This window comes from Acinonyx jubatus, chromosome B4, assembly GCF_027475565.1.
Source record: "Acinonyx jubatus isolate Ajub_Pintada_27869175 chromosome B4, VMU_Ajub_asm_v1.0, whole genome shotgun sequence".
Taxonomy (NCBI): Eukaryota; Metazoa; Chordata; class Mammalia; order Carnivora; family Felidae; genus Acinonyx; species Acinonyx jubatus.
In genome coordinates this window covers 25,600,269-25,618,253 of record NC_069387.1, presented here as the reverse complement: position 1 = coordinate 25,618,253, position 17,985 = coordinate 25,600,269, and the positions used below count along the sequence as shown (strand labels likewise).

Sequence of the window (17,985 nt, the reverse complement as noted above, 5' to 3'; positions counted from 1 at the left end):
TCGTTCCAGAGGTCTTGTTTTACTCTAACACGTATGGTAATATACTATGCTGAGGCCCGCATACAGGTTCGTGTAAAGGTTTTCGTGGAATCACTGGTCATCAGCGTTCAGATGCCTGAAATACCCTGTTGTCACCCCTCCCTACCCCTCAGAGTTATTGAATGGCCCTCAGTTTATATGCTTGAGGGGGCGGCCAACCGCTGATGTCATCAGGAACCCATCTTGAAGCGTTACCACGTAAATATGAAAAGAAATAGAGCCCTGCCAGTGCTAACAGTTTAGACGGGTGCTTCTTGCCTTGGTACAAGTGGTGGATCAAAACTCTGCCATTTTGAAATTAGTTCCAAATTTATTACTGCAGCAAATGTCCACTGGGCACTGGCTATGTGCCGGACCTGGGTGATGCCACCGGAGATACCATGGTGAATGAGTCAGACAAAGCCCCTTTCATCATGGGGACAGCTTCTTTCATTTCTAAGCAATAACAAGCCAGTGTTTTTAGCGAAGAGAAAAAATATTCCCTCGAACTTCTGGACTTAGAAGTTTGATCGAGGGCCTTTCAGATTAGTGAGGGATAAAGGAGAGTTTCTTAACCTCCTCCCATGAACACACCGGAAGGTACTCTTCCCTCCTTAACAGGATCCCCGCTGTAACGAGTTAGTCAATTATGTATATCCGGGGAGGGAACAGTAGGAGGGATTGTATCAATTTCTCAGGGCTCGTGTAATTTGAAAAAGCTCCTCGGGTAATTTTGATATCCTTTAATACGTTCTCTTTTTGCTAGTCTATAGAGGTTATTGTTCCCACGTGCGCACACGTTCATGGTTTTTTGCGTGTTCTACGATTGTAGCTGCAGGATTCGGGAGGACTCTGGGGATGGTACGCTGGTGGCAGTGGGGTTGTGTGACTTGGTGCAGTAAAGGGAGACGCAGATATGAAGACAGAACCTGGGAAAATGCGAGCTAGTAACTTGATCTGGAAGAATTGATCATTAATGATGAAGTCCAACAGTCCCACACCACCAGAGACAAACCGAAGTCTAACTTACTTAGGTTAATGAACTCGTAACGGGACAGAGTGCGCCAAGGGACCCAGGGAGGGCCTCACCAAAAAAGGAGGAGGCAAGGTTATTGCAAGGTGCGTGGGAAAGGTGGAGTTGGGTAAGATTTAGATGAAAGAGTGTTATGACGGTTTCAAAGCAGAGCAAAGCTGTGAGTAATATTTTATAAACATTTAATAATATTCTTAGCAACATCAGGTCTGGGCTGAACGGCATACTCGGAGTCCTATTTCCTTGGATTAATGCAGAATGCTGTGTGTCCAAATCCTTTACCTGATGGTCTGCACCTCGGCTGAAAATCAAGGCTGTTTCTTTGTGTCAAAGTGACCCACAGGCTCCCATTATTCAGGCAAGAGCAAGGGTTCCGTTCTCACTGATACTCAACTCAGTTTCCCACAGTCTGTGATTTTAGAGAACGAGTTTTCTTAGCCCTATGTCCTTGGTGTTAATTAACAAAAGCAGTTTTTGCAGGTTCACACGGGTGTGACAAGGTGCAAAAGTACATTTTTTACTGAGGCACCAAGAGACAATAGATGTAAACTTCTAAACTTGCCAGGGCAGGAAGCAAATCTCAAAGGAAATATCTCAGCTCCTCGTTGACTCTTAAAAATCCCTCACTCAAAACAGGATTGTACAAAGGCAGCGGAAGTGGGGTTTGGGTAGGATCTGTGAGGAAGTTTTCTTCCGAGAAAGCAATGCTGAGTCCCACCTAATCTCTGGTCCAAGGTCTTCGTCCTTGATCTCCCTGAGGAGGGGTGTCAGGAGGATCAAAGTGGGTTTGTGTTCTCTGGTTCTTGGAGTCTCTGGCTTTTTCCTAAGATATCTAAAATGGAGAGACTGAAGGTGTTCGCTTGAGGCGTTAGTTCAGAGAGACAGCAGGGAAGGAGAGGGAGTACTCAAGACTCGTGTGCTCTGAGAATCCACCAGGCTCTGGCATCTGGGTCGGTGGGAGTAAAGTATGTGTGAAGGTTTCTCGAGGACGCGAGGAGAGCCGTTTGTGAGAGAGAGCTGTGCTGGAGATGTGTAAATCTTTTTTTTTTTTAATTTTTTTAAACATTTATTTATTATTGAGAGACAGAGAGAGACAGACCGTGAGCAGGGGAGGGGCAGAGAGAGAGGGAGACACAGAATCTGAAGCAGGCTCCAGGCTCTGAGCTGTCAGCACAGAGCCCGACATGGGGCTTGAACTCACAAACTGAGAGATCATGACCTGAGCCGAAGTCAGACGCTCACCCGAATGAGCCACCCAGGCGCCCCTGGAGATGTGTAAATCTTGCCCAAGAGCAACACCTGGAGATCAAGCGGAGAATTTGTAGAAAGTAGCCTTCCGGGAACCAGAAACTAAGGGTCCTCCTGGGCGCGGGAAGCAGCAGCCAGAGAAAACTGCATTGACCAGGACAGGAGAGACAAAGTCAGATGTTTCAAGTTCAGGTCTCTAAGATTGTTAGAAAGCACCTGAGAGGGGAAGTGCTCCGTGTAGTCCTTGGCCAGGCCCAGAGCAACGTCTCCCCGTCTCCCCACAGCAGGAAGAGCTGAGCACGAATGCTGGATCTTTGGAGTACTCTCCTCTCCTTACCTTGTGAATTTGGAGGCCGTTCCTTCTCCCCCTCCTGGGAGGACCCAGCCTGCCTGGGACCCTGGCTGAGGGAGTGGAGGGAAGGCCTATCTGAATGAAGCTTGAAGTGTTGATCAAAGTGTATTGGCATTCATATGAAAATTTCTCAATGAAAACTATATTTTATGGCTTAAACTGATCAAAGGATTTTTGTTATCTAAAAGCTATCAGAGAAGTTATGGGACTGCCCACATGTTCATCTGAGTAAGTGTCGAAGGAACATGGGCAGGTGAAGGTCCACCTTCTGCTTGTATCATTTCATTGGTCCTGACTGTGCTACGTGCTGGTTTCAGCTGAGCCGAGAGCAGTGTTCACGGATATTCACCAACCTGGCAGGTGCTTTTGCTCTTTAGGTAAATCAGTGTCAAGAGGTATACTTGACACAGGGAAATTGGGAATCAGTAGAAGACTTAAATGGGAATGGCAGCTCGAAAGTGGAAGAGACAGGGGTACTTCGTGTCTGGAAACCAACTGAAATAAAGATTTCAAGAAAGCAGGCAGTCACCATTGAAGACTTTGGTCTTGGCCTCTGGGCCTCCGTCTTAGTGTGAAAGGACAGGCAAAGACTTTCACTGAATAGATAATGGAGCCCCACTGACTGACTCCACAGAACGTTGGGTAGCGGGGGTGGGATGCATGCCTATCTGGCAATCTGTTTAGTGCCTGTTCTCTGGGAAGTCACTGGCTGTCAACAGAGATGGGCCCTGGCAGCCATGTTGGTGGTCCCCACTCTCCCCACACCTCCATGATCACAGGTGGTGGGGTAGAGTGGAGACGGACCAGGCATAGCCACTCGTATTTTCTCTCCATAGAATTTGGGATTGTGTCAAGGTAGTTGATTAGGTTGGGGGTTGGAGAGCACTAAGGTAGCTTTACTTTGACTGCTGAACTTTGGAGCCCCGAAAGCTGTTTTCTAGAGAATGGGAGAGTAGAAAGAGGCTGGTTTGAAGACAGAGAAAACTACAGCCAAGTTCCTCTTGTCTTTCAAGTCAAGACTGACTTATCTTTGCCCTTGGATTCTACATTACCCCTCTGTCTTAAGCATTAATCTTTGAACTCTATTACTGGGGCACAGAGATTACTTTTCAGTGGCTTTGAAGCATTGTGCCATACATTTCAGTGGTTACATTTTTTATTTACTTTTTAACTTATTTAGTTGCTGCATCTTTTGATTCACCTGCCACTACCAGCTGGATGCACCAAGATATTTTGACATTCTCAGCATTTCCACTGATTAGCCCTCCACAGTACAGGGTGGGGAGGGGGCCTCTCTTTTCTCACAGATATCTGGTAATGGTGTGAGTTCAACCAGTAAAGAGAAAGCCATGGTCAGAAGCACGAGAAAGGCCAGAACTGGTAGAACAGATCTCTAACTCCGAGGGCTTCAGCTCTGTCCTAATTCTGGCCAAATAGGATTAATACTGTTAACTCATTACTATCCTAAAAGGAATGTCATAGTTATAAGGGTGTGTGTGCAATTTTTAATGACTTGTGTTGAAGAAACGAAGGAGATAATGTGAAACAACAGTCTGTTTCTTCTCATGCTTTGCTCAGCTCTTATGCTTTCAGAATGCTGCTTCTAATTGGATTTTTGTTTCCGCATTCTGGGCTCATCCATGCTAGGCAAACTTGCGATGTGGGGAAAGTTGATTTTTTCTGCAATGCTTTCTAAGGCTTTGCCTTAGATTTCCTTCTTCTGGACCGTGGCCCAATGTTCCTTTGTTGTGGCTCCCTGGATCTAGAACCTGTAGCCTTTCACTGGGATGACGCCCTACTGATTCAGTGATCCCTCATTTCTTTCAGGATGATCTCCTTGGCCCTTTCTGGATTCTGTTCCCATAGCACCCTTGATTTCCTAACCACTTGTGCAGTAACAATTTGTCTGTAGATCCACCTGGGTTGGTATCATACTCAATATTATACCCCCACAGCTAGCCTATCCCTGCAAAATAGTAGGTTCTTACTAGATCTATGCCTGATTGGCTGGCCTGGTGAATGAATGTCCACTTCTTTGGTGACTCTGAAAAGGGAAAAGAAAATCATGATTTTATTCCAACATCCTGTTACCTTATCAGGAATCTACCATAAAATACAAACTTCCTACCACTGCCTACAAGGCCCTGCCTCCCTCTCTGACCTGTCTGGGATCACTCCCTCCCTGTGCCAGTCTAACCACACTGGTCTTCTCTCTCTTCCTACAACATTACTCTTCTTCCTCCTTCAGGACCTTGCTCTTGCTGTTTCCTCTGCTAGGAATGCCATTGCCTTCAGGTTCTGTAGAGCTGGTTGGTGTTTTCTGATTTCAGTGGCAGCTCAGATCTTAGAGTATTTCTCTCTCCCTTCCCAAATTCAAGAAGCACCTCCATCCCTTGGGTACCTGTTTTCTTCTTTGCCTTTATCCCTTTCTGTAAGTTTATCTGTTGACTTGTTCATTGTCTTTCTTTTACTGATAAATAGCTCCTACTCTGTCTTGTTCAAGGCAATGCTTAGTAGAGTGACCAATTCACTGAAGGAACTAGAATTTGATGATTAGTATTATTACATGTTTGTTGAGTAAAGGAATAAAATAATATATTTTTTAATATTTTTTTTTTTTTGAGAGAGAGAGAGAGAGAGAGAGAGAGAGCGCATAAGCGGGGAAGAGGCAGAGAGATAAGGGGACAAAAGGTCCAAAGTGGGCTCTGTGCTGACTGGCTAGCAGCACGCCGGATGTGGGGCTCGAACTCACGAACCGTGAGATCATGACCTGAGCTGAAGTCAGAGGCTCAACAGACTGAACCACCCAGGTGCCCCATAAAAGAATAATTTTTGATATAAATTACTTAATCCCAAAGAAAGAATGTTAGTAATGGAATGCCAGGCATTATTGTGGGAAAACTTTTGGAGAGTTTTCTTGCCAATTTGGTCATAGTAGGCAGTGAGTGCTAAGTTATTTATTTATTTATTTTTCCTTACATATTTACACATAATTAGATCTCAACAGTAAGTTACTTGCTTAGAGTATACTGGGACATCTATTTTCAGACTATTGTTTAGGATTCCATTTACTGCAAAGGTGATACAAAAAATTGTTAGGTAATGAGGTTACTGCCCTCCAAAGAGTTTTATCGTATTCTCAGGAAAAAAGAGAAAAAAGGGGATGTGCCCTATTCCTTGTATTGAGTTTCTTGTCCTTCTTTTCAAGTTCATGTTTACCTTAACATTCCTTTCCTTCCTTAGTTTTGAATTTTGCCAGCTTCCATTTTTTTTCCACTACTGTATAATTCATGGAGTTGTTGGGGAAAGGCTTTATTTCAAACAGCCTATTTCTGAACCTCATGGGGAATGACAAGAAGAACAAATAGAATAGGGAAGCAGCCAGAGAGTTAAGGGAGTATGGTTCCCAGGTGAGTTATGCTTCATTCCCTTCTAAACTGGCTAGATAACACAGGGCCAGCCTACTCTGGTCTGAGAGCTCAGATTACCTTAACTCTAGGTCACTGATCATTCTCTCTGTCCTCCTCCCTCGACTTTCAATTTTCAAAGTTAAAGTCACATCTTGAAGTTCTGTCACATCCCTTTCTTTCTTATAATTCCCTGCAGTGGCTGAGTTTTCCAATTTATATCTTCCGAATTTCTTTCTGTATACTTCCTTTCTTTGTTTTTTGTTTTTTTGTTTTTGTTAGTGCTTTATTTATTTTGTCCTTTGGATTCTAAATTCTTCCTGTCAGGGAGTTTTCTTATAAATCTTTTGAGAGTGTGATGCATTCTACATTATGTGTAAGTAGCATTTATTTACTCAGGAAAGAGCATGGGTGAGCCTCAGTAATACTTAGTGATACTTGTAAAGTTCTTAGAAGGGGCTGATACCAGTTCATATTGTTTTGATGACCATCATATGTTGCCTGTATTACTATATATTTTTTTCTACCGTGAAAGAATTAGTCTCTTGGATATCCCGAAGGTTTGCTTTACCATTCTTTGCACTTTACTCACTTTCTATTTAAAAATTATTTCTAATTATAGAAGTAATATATGCCTAATACACAGGTAAAACGAAAAAAAAGTGACGCATAATTTTGCCAGGAGCGAAAACATTTTTTTGCCTTTCCTTCTCTTAGGACAATTTCCCTTTGAATCTTATGAAGTACTTAAAAAATACCCAGGGAAAAACTCTCTAAATCCTAGCTAAATTCACGTTAAAGGTTAGCTGTTACTCATCAAGTTCATTCGGGAATCAAAGAATCTCTCGCACCTGGCAAAGAAACCTGGGTATCCGGGTTTCTTCGCTTCGGAGACTTTGCAGGTCTGTAAGACAACGCATTCGGCAGCCACCTGGGAACCGAGCGGGTAGGGGCGGAGCTTCCGATGATTGAGGGGAGAGGGAGAGGAGCTACAGAGCTCTCACCAATCAGACCTCTGCTTTGTTTTCTCTTACCGACCAATGAGAGAGCTCTGCTGTCGAGGCCGTCTTCAAGTCCGAGACGCCTACCTCCGTCGCAGCCTATAAGCAGGCGCGTCTTACGAAGCGTCTGAGGAGCTCCGGCCCCGCGGGCGTTATGGTCCCGCCCCAGCCCGCCCCTCCAGCCGTGGCCCCGCCCTTCCGAGGGAGGGGGCCAAGTCGGTTACTCGCCGGCTGAAGGTGGGGGCCGGGCTCCCGCTGGGCTCGTGCGTTCTGCGCCCGCCGAGGCGGTGCCGAGCCCGCTGGCTCCTGATTGTCCTTTGCGGCGGCTGCGGTCGCTGCCTCCTCGTCTTCCGACCCGGGGCTGCAGGGGCCAGAGCGATCGCGCCTCCCGCCGGCCGCGGCTGCCCGGAGCAGGTAATGGGGCGCCGGGGCTGCGGCGCCTATCCGAGCACCGGTGCGGCACAGGCTGTGGGGTCTGCTCCCCTTGCTGTTCCCGCGGGCGGCGGCCGGGCCAAGCCGGGCCGCGTCACCCGGAGCCTCCCGCCAGCCTCGAAGCGCCTCCTCCCGGGAGCCCGCGGCGGCGGCGACACCTTGCGGGGAGGTGGGGGCGGGGTCGGGCGAGCGACCGGGAAGGGGAGGGGGGGCAGCGGCGGGTGGGACCCCTTGGGGACTCGCCTGAGGCGGCTGGGCCCAACGGAGGGCGCGAGGACGCGCAGGTGGAGAAAAGCTGCGGAGTTGAGTCAGAGTCAGGCTCGCGAGGAAAAAGGATCTACTGATAAGTAGCGATTAGCTGAGTGGCTTTTTTTTTTTTTTTAAGCGAGAAAGGTGTCTTGGGTATTGTTAATTACATATTTCCTAAGACAGGCGCATTGCAGTGCCACTTACACATGAACACTGTTTACTTATTATTTATTATTTTTTAAATTAGAAGTCTTTAACGTGAACTTGTTTGGGGACTTTCCTGAAGTGACAAGCAGACCCAGCAGTGTGACTCACCTTTGTCTGGGCTGAAGTGGGAAACGGTGCGATGGGGGTGAGGGGGAGGAATGTTCACGAGGAATGCCTGCGCGGGTTTGAAAGGCTTGAGGGGGTGGAACCTTGTTTCTGTCACTTTGTGAAATTGGGATTCTTTTTTCTTGTAATTTTTTAAACATTGGCATTCAAATACAAAAGCTTCTCTAAAAACCATCTCTGGGTTTAGCTTTTAGGGATGCACCTGCTTGGTACTCATGCAGTAATATTTTGCATAGAAGCCAGGCTATTCATTATATGAATTGCATTTTGAATTGTTATTACCTTGGACTTGCTTAATAACCTTTTTCCATTTACTATTAACAAGTGAAATGGTGAAGGTCACCGGGTGTCGGTGGTAATGGCACAGTGAGAACTCTTGGAGCAGTGTTCTCCCCCTCCAGGTGCACTCCAGTTCTACAAACCAGTACAGGTTTTCCCCGCTCTCTGAAAACAGCGTTCCCGTGAAACCTTTTCTAAGCTGAAGTGCTGCAAAGCAAAGCAGCACTTACTATTTATATGGCAAACATTTTTAGTGTTCCAGATGCACCCCCCCCCCCCAAAAAGAAAAAAAAACCTCTTGGGCTTTTCTGATACCTTAGGACACGTTTTGCTAGTGGATGCATTAGAATACGTCAAGATACAGCACAGATGCTCGACACAGGTCAAGGCTGCGGCAGCGTGATGCTGGATGCTGAGTGTAGTTCCCAGGGAAGGAGCTGGGCAGAGCCACTTCTGATGCTTGGGGTGCATCCTGCCTCTATACCAGCCAGTGCAAAACAAACACTGAACGTTATTTTCGCTTTTCCATTTAAAAAAAAGGGAGAATCCTCTGTTGGATTTCTTTCGGTTAGCTAAGTAGGTCTTTCATAAAAGCAAAGTAGTGGTACATGAACTTGTGAAAAATGGGAGATAACCTGTATTTCCATTTAGGTCTTTTAATGAGACTCTCATAGACTCTATCAGTTTTGTAATCCTTCTATTCAGAGGCTGGTAATGCATATCATGCCCATTTTACAAGTACCTAAATGAAAGCCCTAGAGATGAAGAGAATTCTGTTCCAGGTCACCTGGCTCCTACTTTATTTTACACCTGTAATGGATTTAATCCAGGATCTACTAAGGTTCCCACCATCAAGCAAGAGTCTGCATACTGATTTGATCATGTGATACAAGAGTCACAGATGGAGGTGGTTATTTCCAAGTAAAGGAATATTGTCTCTTAGGTTTTTTTGTTTTGTTTTTTCTTTCTCCTCGAGGTTGCTAAGATAGTTTAAATCACACCAGAAAGGCACTTTCTCATACAGGCTAAACAAAACAAACTCCTCGTGGTGCTATGTGAAAAACCTCTATTTTAAATTTTGGGAGGTTTTCCAAATTAGAGAACCATATCTTATTTACGTTTGCATCTGTAGCTTAGCAGTGGACTCCAATACTGTTTTTTGAATTGAACCAAAACAATTCACATGTAGAAGGCAAAGGAAAATGAAGCATGATGCATTTTGGTCATGACTTATGACTTCTTTTTGCAGAAGGTTTACTATAAATTTAGTGGAAAAATTGAAAATGTAAAAATCATTCCTTAATTAGAATAACACAAGGGAGTTTGGGAGTTAATGGAGAGCAGGCTTAGATAGATAGTTGGGAGGAACCTTTTGAATGATGTCAAGGCCTGGGGAACTTTGGAGAATTGCTCAGTTATGTTAAATTTAGTAGTCATCAGGAACATGGAAATGTCTTATGAATTAATGGAACTGTTCTAACCATGAAGTTGTCCCTTTACATGGGAGATGTATCTGTTGCATGTAACATGTACATTTTGACATAAGTTTTCCTTATAGGGTATGAGGCATCCCTTACACAAGCCCCATCAGCCTAACTCTGATTGTTTGTTTTTGCAGTAATGTCTTAATTTTTAGTCTCCTGTCAAAATTTTCGACACCCAAGCAAAAATTGCCACTAAGAAACCTTTATCAGCCTGTTAGTTTGTACAGAAAATGAGTCCTCTTTTCTTGTGAACACAACCCTCTTGCCAAGTGGGAACCAAAGAGATTTAGGCGGTTTGTATATATAGTATTTGTTGTATTCTTATCTAGGGTTTCTTCCTTTAAAAAAAAAAAGAATAATTAATTACAATGTTACACAACTCCCACTAGGTGGTGCACTGGGTGCTGCTTCATAGAGCGTTCAATCAGATTTTTTTTTTCCTTATAAACATTTCACTGACAAAGATACAAATGTACTGTAACTGTTCCTGTTGTAATGGCAGTTCAGAGATAATTGCAATGAGTGACTTAAGTCAGTTTTATTAAGTGAGATTATTTGGAAGGAAGCAGCAGCTTAAAGTGAAGGACACTGTTAGTAATTTTAGAAATAACTTCTAAAAACCTCTCTGATTCTCCCTGTGATCAGGAACCAGGAACCAAAAAACCACCAGAGTGTGGATTTTTGGTCCTACATTTGATTTGCACTTTTTTTTTTTTAAATGGCTGTGTTTTAACTCTTAATGTGAACTAGGAGCTATTTGAGCATAGTTTTATGTTTTGTTCTTTGATTACTGTTTCCTCAAAAGTAGTGGTAGAATTAAAGTGGGCACGTATAACAAGGATATTCAAGTCTTGAGTATGAGCAAATTCTTAAGTTATAAATTTTTTTTCCCCAGGCACATAAAACACTTTTGGTTTTTCTTTCTTGAAGGCTCCCATAATCTGTTCTTTTAGGAGATCATTATTATCAGCTTACTCCACTTATAAAGAAGGGAGTATTCTCCCTCTGATTGTAGAAGCTAACAGGCTTGTTTGTTACTAATTGCTGTTACTGATTGTTAGTTACAGTAGGGGGCTGAGAAAACCTACCTATTGCTTTCATAAGGGGTGCCAGTTTTAGATATAGAAATGGCATTGTTACTGGAGAAGGACTGTTTGGGACGATTGCATTTTAGGAGATGTTTTGCAGAAAGCATTGGACTTTTAAAAGGCAGGATAAGAACTTAAACAGGAAGGTCTGTAGGTGGTTGGTGCGTGTGTGTTTCAGTTCCAATGAACTCTGTGTGGTGAGAAGGGCTTTGGTAGTTTGTTTCTTGGAACCAGCTGGGATTCTCAGGGGATTTGATGGTGCTTTGGGAGGGGGAAGATAAATAGGTATCATTCCTTCTAGGATGCTAGCTCCTCCAGTGCTGCCAGCCCTTGGGTGAGCGTGGGTGTGGAAAGCTGGCAGATTACAAACTGCCTGAGTGTGGGCTTTCCAGAGCTCTCTGCATCTTTGACTTGAATCAAGTCAATATGCGTTTTAAATCAGGTTTATAGCTATCCCATGGTACAGACTTGGGCTAGTTAACTCTTTAGTCTCTAAATTTATGTTTTTAATGTTTAAAATAAGTGGAATCCTGAACTTCATAAAATTGAGTACACACGTGAATAGCTTACAAGAGTTATTAGGCATATAGTCGGTTCTCACATTATGGTAGGTGCTTGAATCTGTATATACTTCTGATACTGTCTTCCACTCCCTTAAAAAAAGGAGTCAATAGACGGGGCGCCTGGGTGGCTCAGTCGGTTAAGCGGCCGACTTCGGCTCAGGTCATTATCTCGCGGTCCGTGAGTTCGAGCCCCGAGTCGGGCTCTGTGCTGAGAGCCTGGAGCCTATTTCAGATTCTATGTCTCCCTCTCTCTGACCCTCCCCCGTTCATGCTCTGTCTCTCTCTGTCTCAAAAATAAATAAACGTTAAAAAAAATTAATAAAAAAAAGTCAATAGAAATAGGCACATTTAAGTACACACACACAAATTTAAGTACTCTGCTGTTATTACTTGAACTGAGGACTTGAGTTGGGATAGGAAAGAAGGCTCCTGGTCTAGATACTGCTTTGAAAAGAAAAGAGTCAGGTAGGATGCCTTAAAGGGCGGGCTCAGTAAGGGGGTGGGATTATCGAGCACTTTTGCTCTAGTATGCATGGTGAAAACCTCCCATTAGCTTGACTCATGATAAAAACATGTTTGGGAGATGGTGCCTATGTGTGTTTATTTAAAGCACTTTGAATCTCGAGAATGCAAATATTCCTGAAGGTTGTTATTTTTTTCTTTTTTTGGCAATTGGAAGTGTGTTGAGGGGTGTTGTAAGAATCTGGAGTGGAGCCAGAGATAAAAAGGATTATGGAGCTGTGGACCAAGATTTGTCAAGCTTCTGCTGCTGATAACTCAAAACATTTTTGTCCTCTTCCTAATATAGCTTCTGATTCAACTTCTGAAGATTCTGTTTGGATCTCTGTGCTCTTTTTCGTGTTTGGAATTTAAAATCCAGTTCCTAGTAAGTCTCCTCAGAGTAGACTTTTTTTAGGCATTTGAATCGGTACAGATTCGGCATTTTGTCAGGTTGGGGAAGGAGTTACTGTGTCTTGAGAAAATGAATGAACATTATTTTGATTTATTTAGAGTCATTTTAAATAGGATCAAAAGTTTAAGTTTTGAAATTTCCAAAATGGTGATCGTTTCCCTTTTAACATGCATACATTGAACATGAAAACTGTAGACCAGTGGTTCTCAAACCTCAGGGGCCTCCAGCTCACTTGGAGGGCTTGTGAAAACCTAGGTAGCTGGTGCCATTCTTATTGTTTGTATGTTTATTTACTTGGAGAGGGATAGGGAGGGAGACAGTCTCAAGTCACCCTGTCAGCATGGAGCCCGACGTGGGGCTCTATCCCACGAACCATGAGATCATCACCTGAGCCAAAATCAAGAGTAGGACACTTAACCGACTGACCCACCCAGGCACCCCTTACAGTTTCTGACTCAGTGGGTCTGGGGGTGGGCCCTGAGAATGTGCCTTTCTAATAAGTTCCAAGGTCATGGTGATGCTGCTGACCCAGGGATCACACTTTGAAAACTACTGAGGAGATGCCAGGTGGAATATAAGCGTAGTGGTTAAGAAAAAAGGCTTTGAAGGTTGAAAGATCTGGATTTGAATCCCTGCTCTGTCACCGACTACTTCTTTGTCTTCAGCCCCCTCCCCCTTTTTTCCATTTTTTCCTTTAAAAAAATTTTTTTTTTATTCTTTCTTTATTTTTGAGAGAGAGAGAGAGAGAGAGTGCATGCACAAGACAAGAGTGTGAGTTAGGGAGGAACACAGAAAGAGGGAGACACAGAATCTGAAGCAGGCTCCAGACTCTGAGCTGTCAACACAAAGCCTGAGTTCAGGCTTGAACTCGTGAACTTTGAGATCATGATCTGAGCCGAAGTTGGATGCTTAACTGACTGAACCACCAGATGCCCCCAGAAACATTTTTAAGCGACATAGAAGAGACATTAGTGTTTTTTTTTTTCCTCCTAAAAAGGTTTCTTTGGTCAAAATATTTTGGTTTCTTACAATAATCATTGAAGTGCACATTTTATACAATAAGAATTTTAAAGGTTGTTCCTGAGAGTTCAATTACAGGAAGTACCCGAGAGTCTTCTTTAGAAAATGGTCTTGCCGGTATGCGTCTGACCCTTGGTTTCAGCTCAAGTCATGAACTCACAGTTTGTGAGTTTGAGCCCCACATCGGGATCTACGCTGACATTGGGGAGCCTGCTTGGGATTGTCTCTCTCCCTAGCTCTCTGCTCCTCCCCTGCTTGTGCTCTCTCTCTCTCAAATAAAGTTTAAAAAAAAATTAAAAAAAGGAAATAGTCTCCCCTGTATTATGGGGACTATGTTTGATGACCCCCAAATGCAGTTTTTGGAGATTCTTCCCCCTTTGGCTGCCTGCTTGGTTAATTCTCTGTCTGCAGGTCTCTGAGATTCCGCCCCTGTGGAGCAAGCCTCTGAAAGGTCGTGCTTCATTCCTGATGCTTCCTGTCACAGTCACCCATTTTACTTCCCTCCGTGCACTTGTCACCCTCTTTTACAGTGTTAGCTGTTGACTTTTTACTGTTTCCTTCACTAGAACGTAAAGTCTGTGAGGGCAGGGCCCAAGTGCAGCACCTGGTGGGTTGGGGATTTAGCACTTACTGGTTCCATGAAGGAACGCACATGGCTGGGACTCCCTTGCCAGGTCAGGCGTGCAATTAGTTAATTGCATTAATTAATGCTCCCTTGGTGGCCCACTGTCGTTATCGGTCCACGTGAAGGCTCTCTGTTCATTTCATTGTGTATTGCCCCTTTGTCTCCTATTCCTGTTTCTCCTCCCTGCCCCCTCCCCACCTAGGACCCTCTCTTGGGCTTGTGCATGACTTCATTAAATTCTGCCAGATTATTATCTGGAATGGCTGTGCCAGTTTACAAGGTTGCCAGCTGTCCTTCTCACATTCTTGGTATTTTCTGACCTTCTAAGTTTTTACAATCTGATGCAACGGATGGAGCCAACTGGGCACAAAGTGATACATTATCATTGTGATTTAGAATTCTCTGATTACTGATGCAGTTGAGTATCCTATCATATGCTTCTTAGCTGTGTGGCTTTCCCCTTTTGTGAATTGGCATTTATATATTCTTCACCTCTTTTTCTTTCTTTTTTTATTTTTTAATGTTTGTTTATTTTTGAGAGCGTGCGAGTGGAGGAGGGGCAGAGAGAGAGGGAGACACAGACTCCAAAGCATGCTCCAGACTCTGAGCTGTCAGCACAAAGCCTTACAGGGGGCTTGAACCCATGAGCCGTGAGATCATGACTTGAGCCAAAATCGGTGGCTTAACTGACTGAGCCACCCAGGCACGCCCCTCCCCCCCTTTTTTAAAAATTTCCTCTTTTTCTATTAGATTTCTATAGCCCTCTTGCTGCTTTTCTCCCCTAATTTACAGGAATTTTGTGTGTATTCTAGGTGTTAATCTGTTGGATTTCAAATGGTGCAAATATCTTCTCTTAGTTTTTTTCCCCCCACTGTTTATTCTAGTTTCTTCTTTGAAATCCTTTGTTGAATAGAACCTTTAATTTTGTTATAGTTAGCTCTGTTTTTTTCACCATCTAGGGTTTGTTTAGGAAATATTTCTCCATTATTAGTTAACAAAGGTATGTTTTCACAGTGTCTCTTCCTGTTCTGCATCCACAGTGGTTTTTGTTTTATTTTCATTTTCATTACTGTAACCTGTTTATAGATATTGGTATGTATGTGGGAGTGTGAGACCCACCTGTATTCTTTTCAAATGTAGTTAAGCTGATGGTTTTCATCCCTGACTTTACAGTAGAATTACTGAGGTAGCTTTCAGAAACGTATGCCCAATTTACCCCGTATCAACTGAATTGTAATCTAGAGAGAGTGGAGAAACCTAGCAGTTGTATTTTTTTTCTTTTTTTTTTTTTTTTTGTAGAAACTCCTCTGGTGATATGTAACAATGGTTAAACCATGTATAAAAAACAAAATTCAACTGAGTAAATTTTTTTTAAAATTTTTTTAATGTTTTTATTTATTTTTGAAGGAGAGAGAACATGAGTGGGGGAGGAGCAGAGAGAGAGGGAGACATAGAATTTGAAGCAGGCTCCAGGCTCTAAGCTCTCAGCCCAGAGTCCGATGCGGGGCTCGAACTCATGAACCGTGAGATCATGACCTGAGCCAAAGTCAGACGCTTAACCAACTGAGCCACCCAGGCGCCCCAAAAGTTTGTTTATGTTTGAGAGGGAGGGAGGGAGAGAGAGAGAGGGAGGGAGGGAGGGAGGGAGAGAGAGAGAACGTGCGCACTAGTTGGGGAGGGGCAGAAAGCCAGGGAGACACAGAATCTGAAGCAGGCTCCCGGCTCTGAGCTGTCAGCACGGAGCCCGATGCGGGCTCGAACTCACAGGCCGTGAAATCATGACCTGAGCTGAGGTTAGACACTTAACCGAGTCACCCAGGCTCCCTGTATGGTATTTCTATTTTTAATTTTTTGGGAGACCTCCATACCGTTTTCTACAGGGGCTGTGCCAAGTTATATTCCCATTCAACAGTGCATGAGTGTTCTTTTTTCCATTTCTTCACTGAAACTCGTTACTTCTTATCTTCTCGATACTAGCCATTCTGACAGGTGTGAGGTGATACCTCACTGTGGTTTTGATTAGCATTTCCCTGATAATTAATGATGTTGAGCAGCTTTTCATGTGTCCATTGGCCATCTGTATGTTGTCTTTGGAAAAATGTCTCTTCGGGTCCTCTGCCTATTTTTAAATCATTAGTTTTTTTGATGTTGTATGAGTCCTTTATATATTTTGGATATGAACTGCTTTCAGATCTATCCTTTGTATGTATCTTCCCCCTTTACATTTTGTTGGTTTTCTTTACTGTACAGAGGCCTTTTATTTTTGGGGTAGTCCCAATAGTTTATTTTTGCTTTTATTTCCCTTGCCTGAGGAGACATACTTAGAAAAATGTTGCCAAGGCCAGTGTCTAAGAGATTACTGCCTATGTTTTCTCCTAGGAGTTTTATAGTTTCAGGTCTTAATATTTAAGTCTCTGTTCCATTTTGAGTTAATTTTGTGCACGATGTAAGAAAGTGGTCCAGGTTCATTCTTTTGCATATAGCTGTTCAGTTTTCCCAGCACCACTTATTGAAGAGACTGTCTTTTCCCTATTGTATATTCTTTCCCCTTTTGTTGTAGATTAATTGACCGTATCAACATGGGTTTCTTTCTGGGCTCTCAGTTCTGTTCTACTGATCTATAGGTATCCGTTTCAGTATGCAGTGTTTTGATTGATGTGACTTTGTAGTATAGTATACAGTCTGGGATTGTGATACCTCCAGCCTGATCTCCTGTCTCAAGATTGCTTTGGCAATCTTGTTGGGGTCTTTCATGGTTCCACACAAATTGTAGGAGTATTTGTCTTTGAAAAATATTGTTGGACCTTTGATAGGGATTGTATTGAACCTGTAGATTGCTTTGGGTAGAATGGACATTTTAACAGTAGTTTTCCAGTTCATGAAAACTTGGACTATCTCTCCATTTGTGTCATCTTTAGTTTCAGTGTCTTCTGACTTCCTGAGTACACGTCTTTCACCTCCTTAGTGACATTTATTCCCGGATATCTTATTCTTCTTGATTGTAGCTCTTCATGTCTGCTTAGTAGAAGCTGGATTTTTCTGTTGTGGTTGGTTGTTCGGTTGGAATATATGAAGGAAATCCAGTCTCCTACAGACTTGTAGTTGGAAGACAGGAGGTTTTAATGATCTTTTTAGATAATCCTGGGTATTCTCTTTGACACTACATCAAAACTCTGTAAGTGACAGTTTCTTAAAAATTTGGTTGCAGACTAGAATCTTTTAACCCATATCAAACTTTTGTCATTCTGTTACATTTAATTCTATTGGTATATCTTGTCCTTTGAATCTTCATACGTGTTTTGGAACATACTGGTTCACGGAATTACATAAATCTCCCAAATGTTGGCACCGTTTATGATAACCATTTGAAAAAAGTCACATTTGTTAAAAATCACCCGTGACCCTAGGAGAAAGCTCTGTAAGTATTGAGAAAACTGTCAATGTTCGTGGCACAGATGTAATTTTTGGAAAATCCCAATTTTTGCTTGAAAGCTTGAATTTTCTCATGGTCAACACCAATGGTGGGTGTTTTCCTTGAAGCGACAAGTTCAATTTGTTAAAAAAAAAAAAAAAAGGTCTGTCACATACCCCACTTTCAATACTCAATTTGCCTTACCGTTGTTACTTCCTATAAGATGATATTCTGTGGGGGGCAAAAACTGCCAGCCCAGCTTGCAGATCACAAGGTTGGCACAACGTCTTTCCCTGGAGACAACCATCATACTTCAGTGTGTAGCATAAATTCTTACGCACTCTTCCTGTTTTGTCACAGAACATTAAGAAGACACGCATTCAAGGGTCGAGATTTCACGCAATTGTTAATTTTCACTGTTTCATCAAGGATGTTCTTTTAAAAAAATGTTTATTTTTTATTTTTGAGAGCGAGGGAGGGTGAACACAAGCAGGGGAGGGGCAGAGAGTGAGAGGGAGACACAGAATC

General features: G+C 43.1%; 2 protein-coding genes across 2 annotated transcripts in view; one reads left to right on the top strand and one right to left on the bottom strand.

Moving 5' to 3' along the window:
* Positions 1-2,142: 2,142 nt before the first annotated feature.
* On the bottom strand, positions 2,143-11,031 carry LOC106977513 (atherin-like). Its single transcript, XM_053199614.1, has 3 exons — positions 10,925-11,031; positions 6,910-7,786; positions 2,143-4,695 (listed from the first exon to the last, which is right to left on the bottom strand). Exons 1-2 carry the CDS (start codon positions 11,029-11,031, stop codon positions 7,159-7,161), a joined length of 735 nt encoding a protein of 244 aa, XP_053055589.1. The 3' UTR covers positions 2,143-4,695; positions 6,910-7,158.
* Positions 7,333-17,985, top strand: part of MPP7 (MAGUK p55 scaffold protein 7) — a 290,238-nt gene continuing 279,585 nt past the window's right edge. Inside the window, exon 1 of the mRNA XM_027073705.2 lies at positions 7,333-7,473. The gene's annotated coding sequence lies outside the window, so the exon portion shown is untranslated. The remainder of the gene's footprint in view (positions 7,474-17,985) is intronic.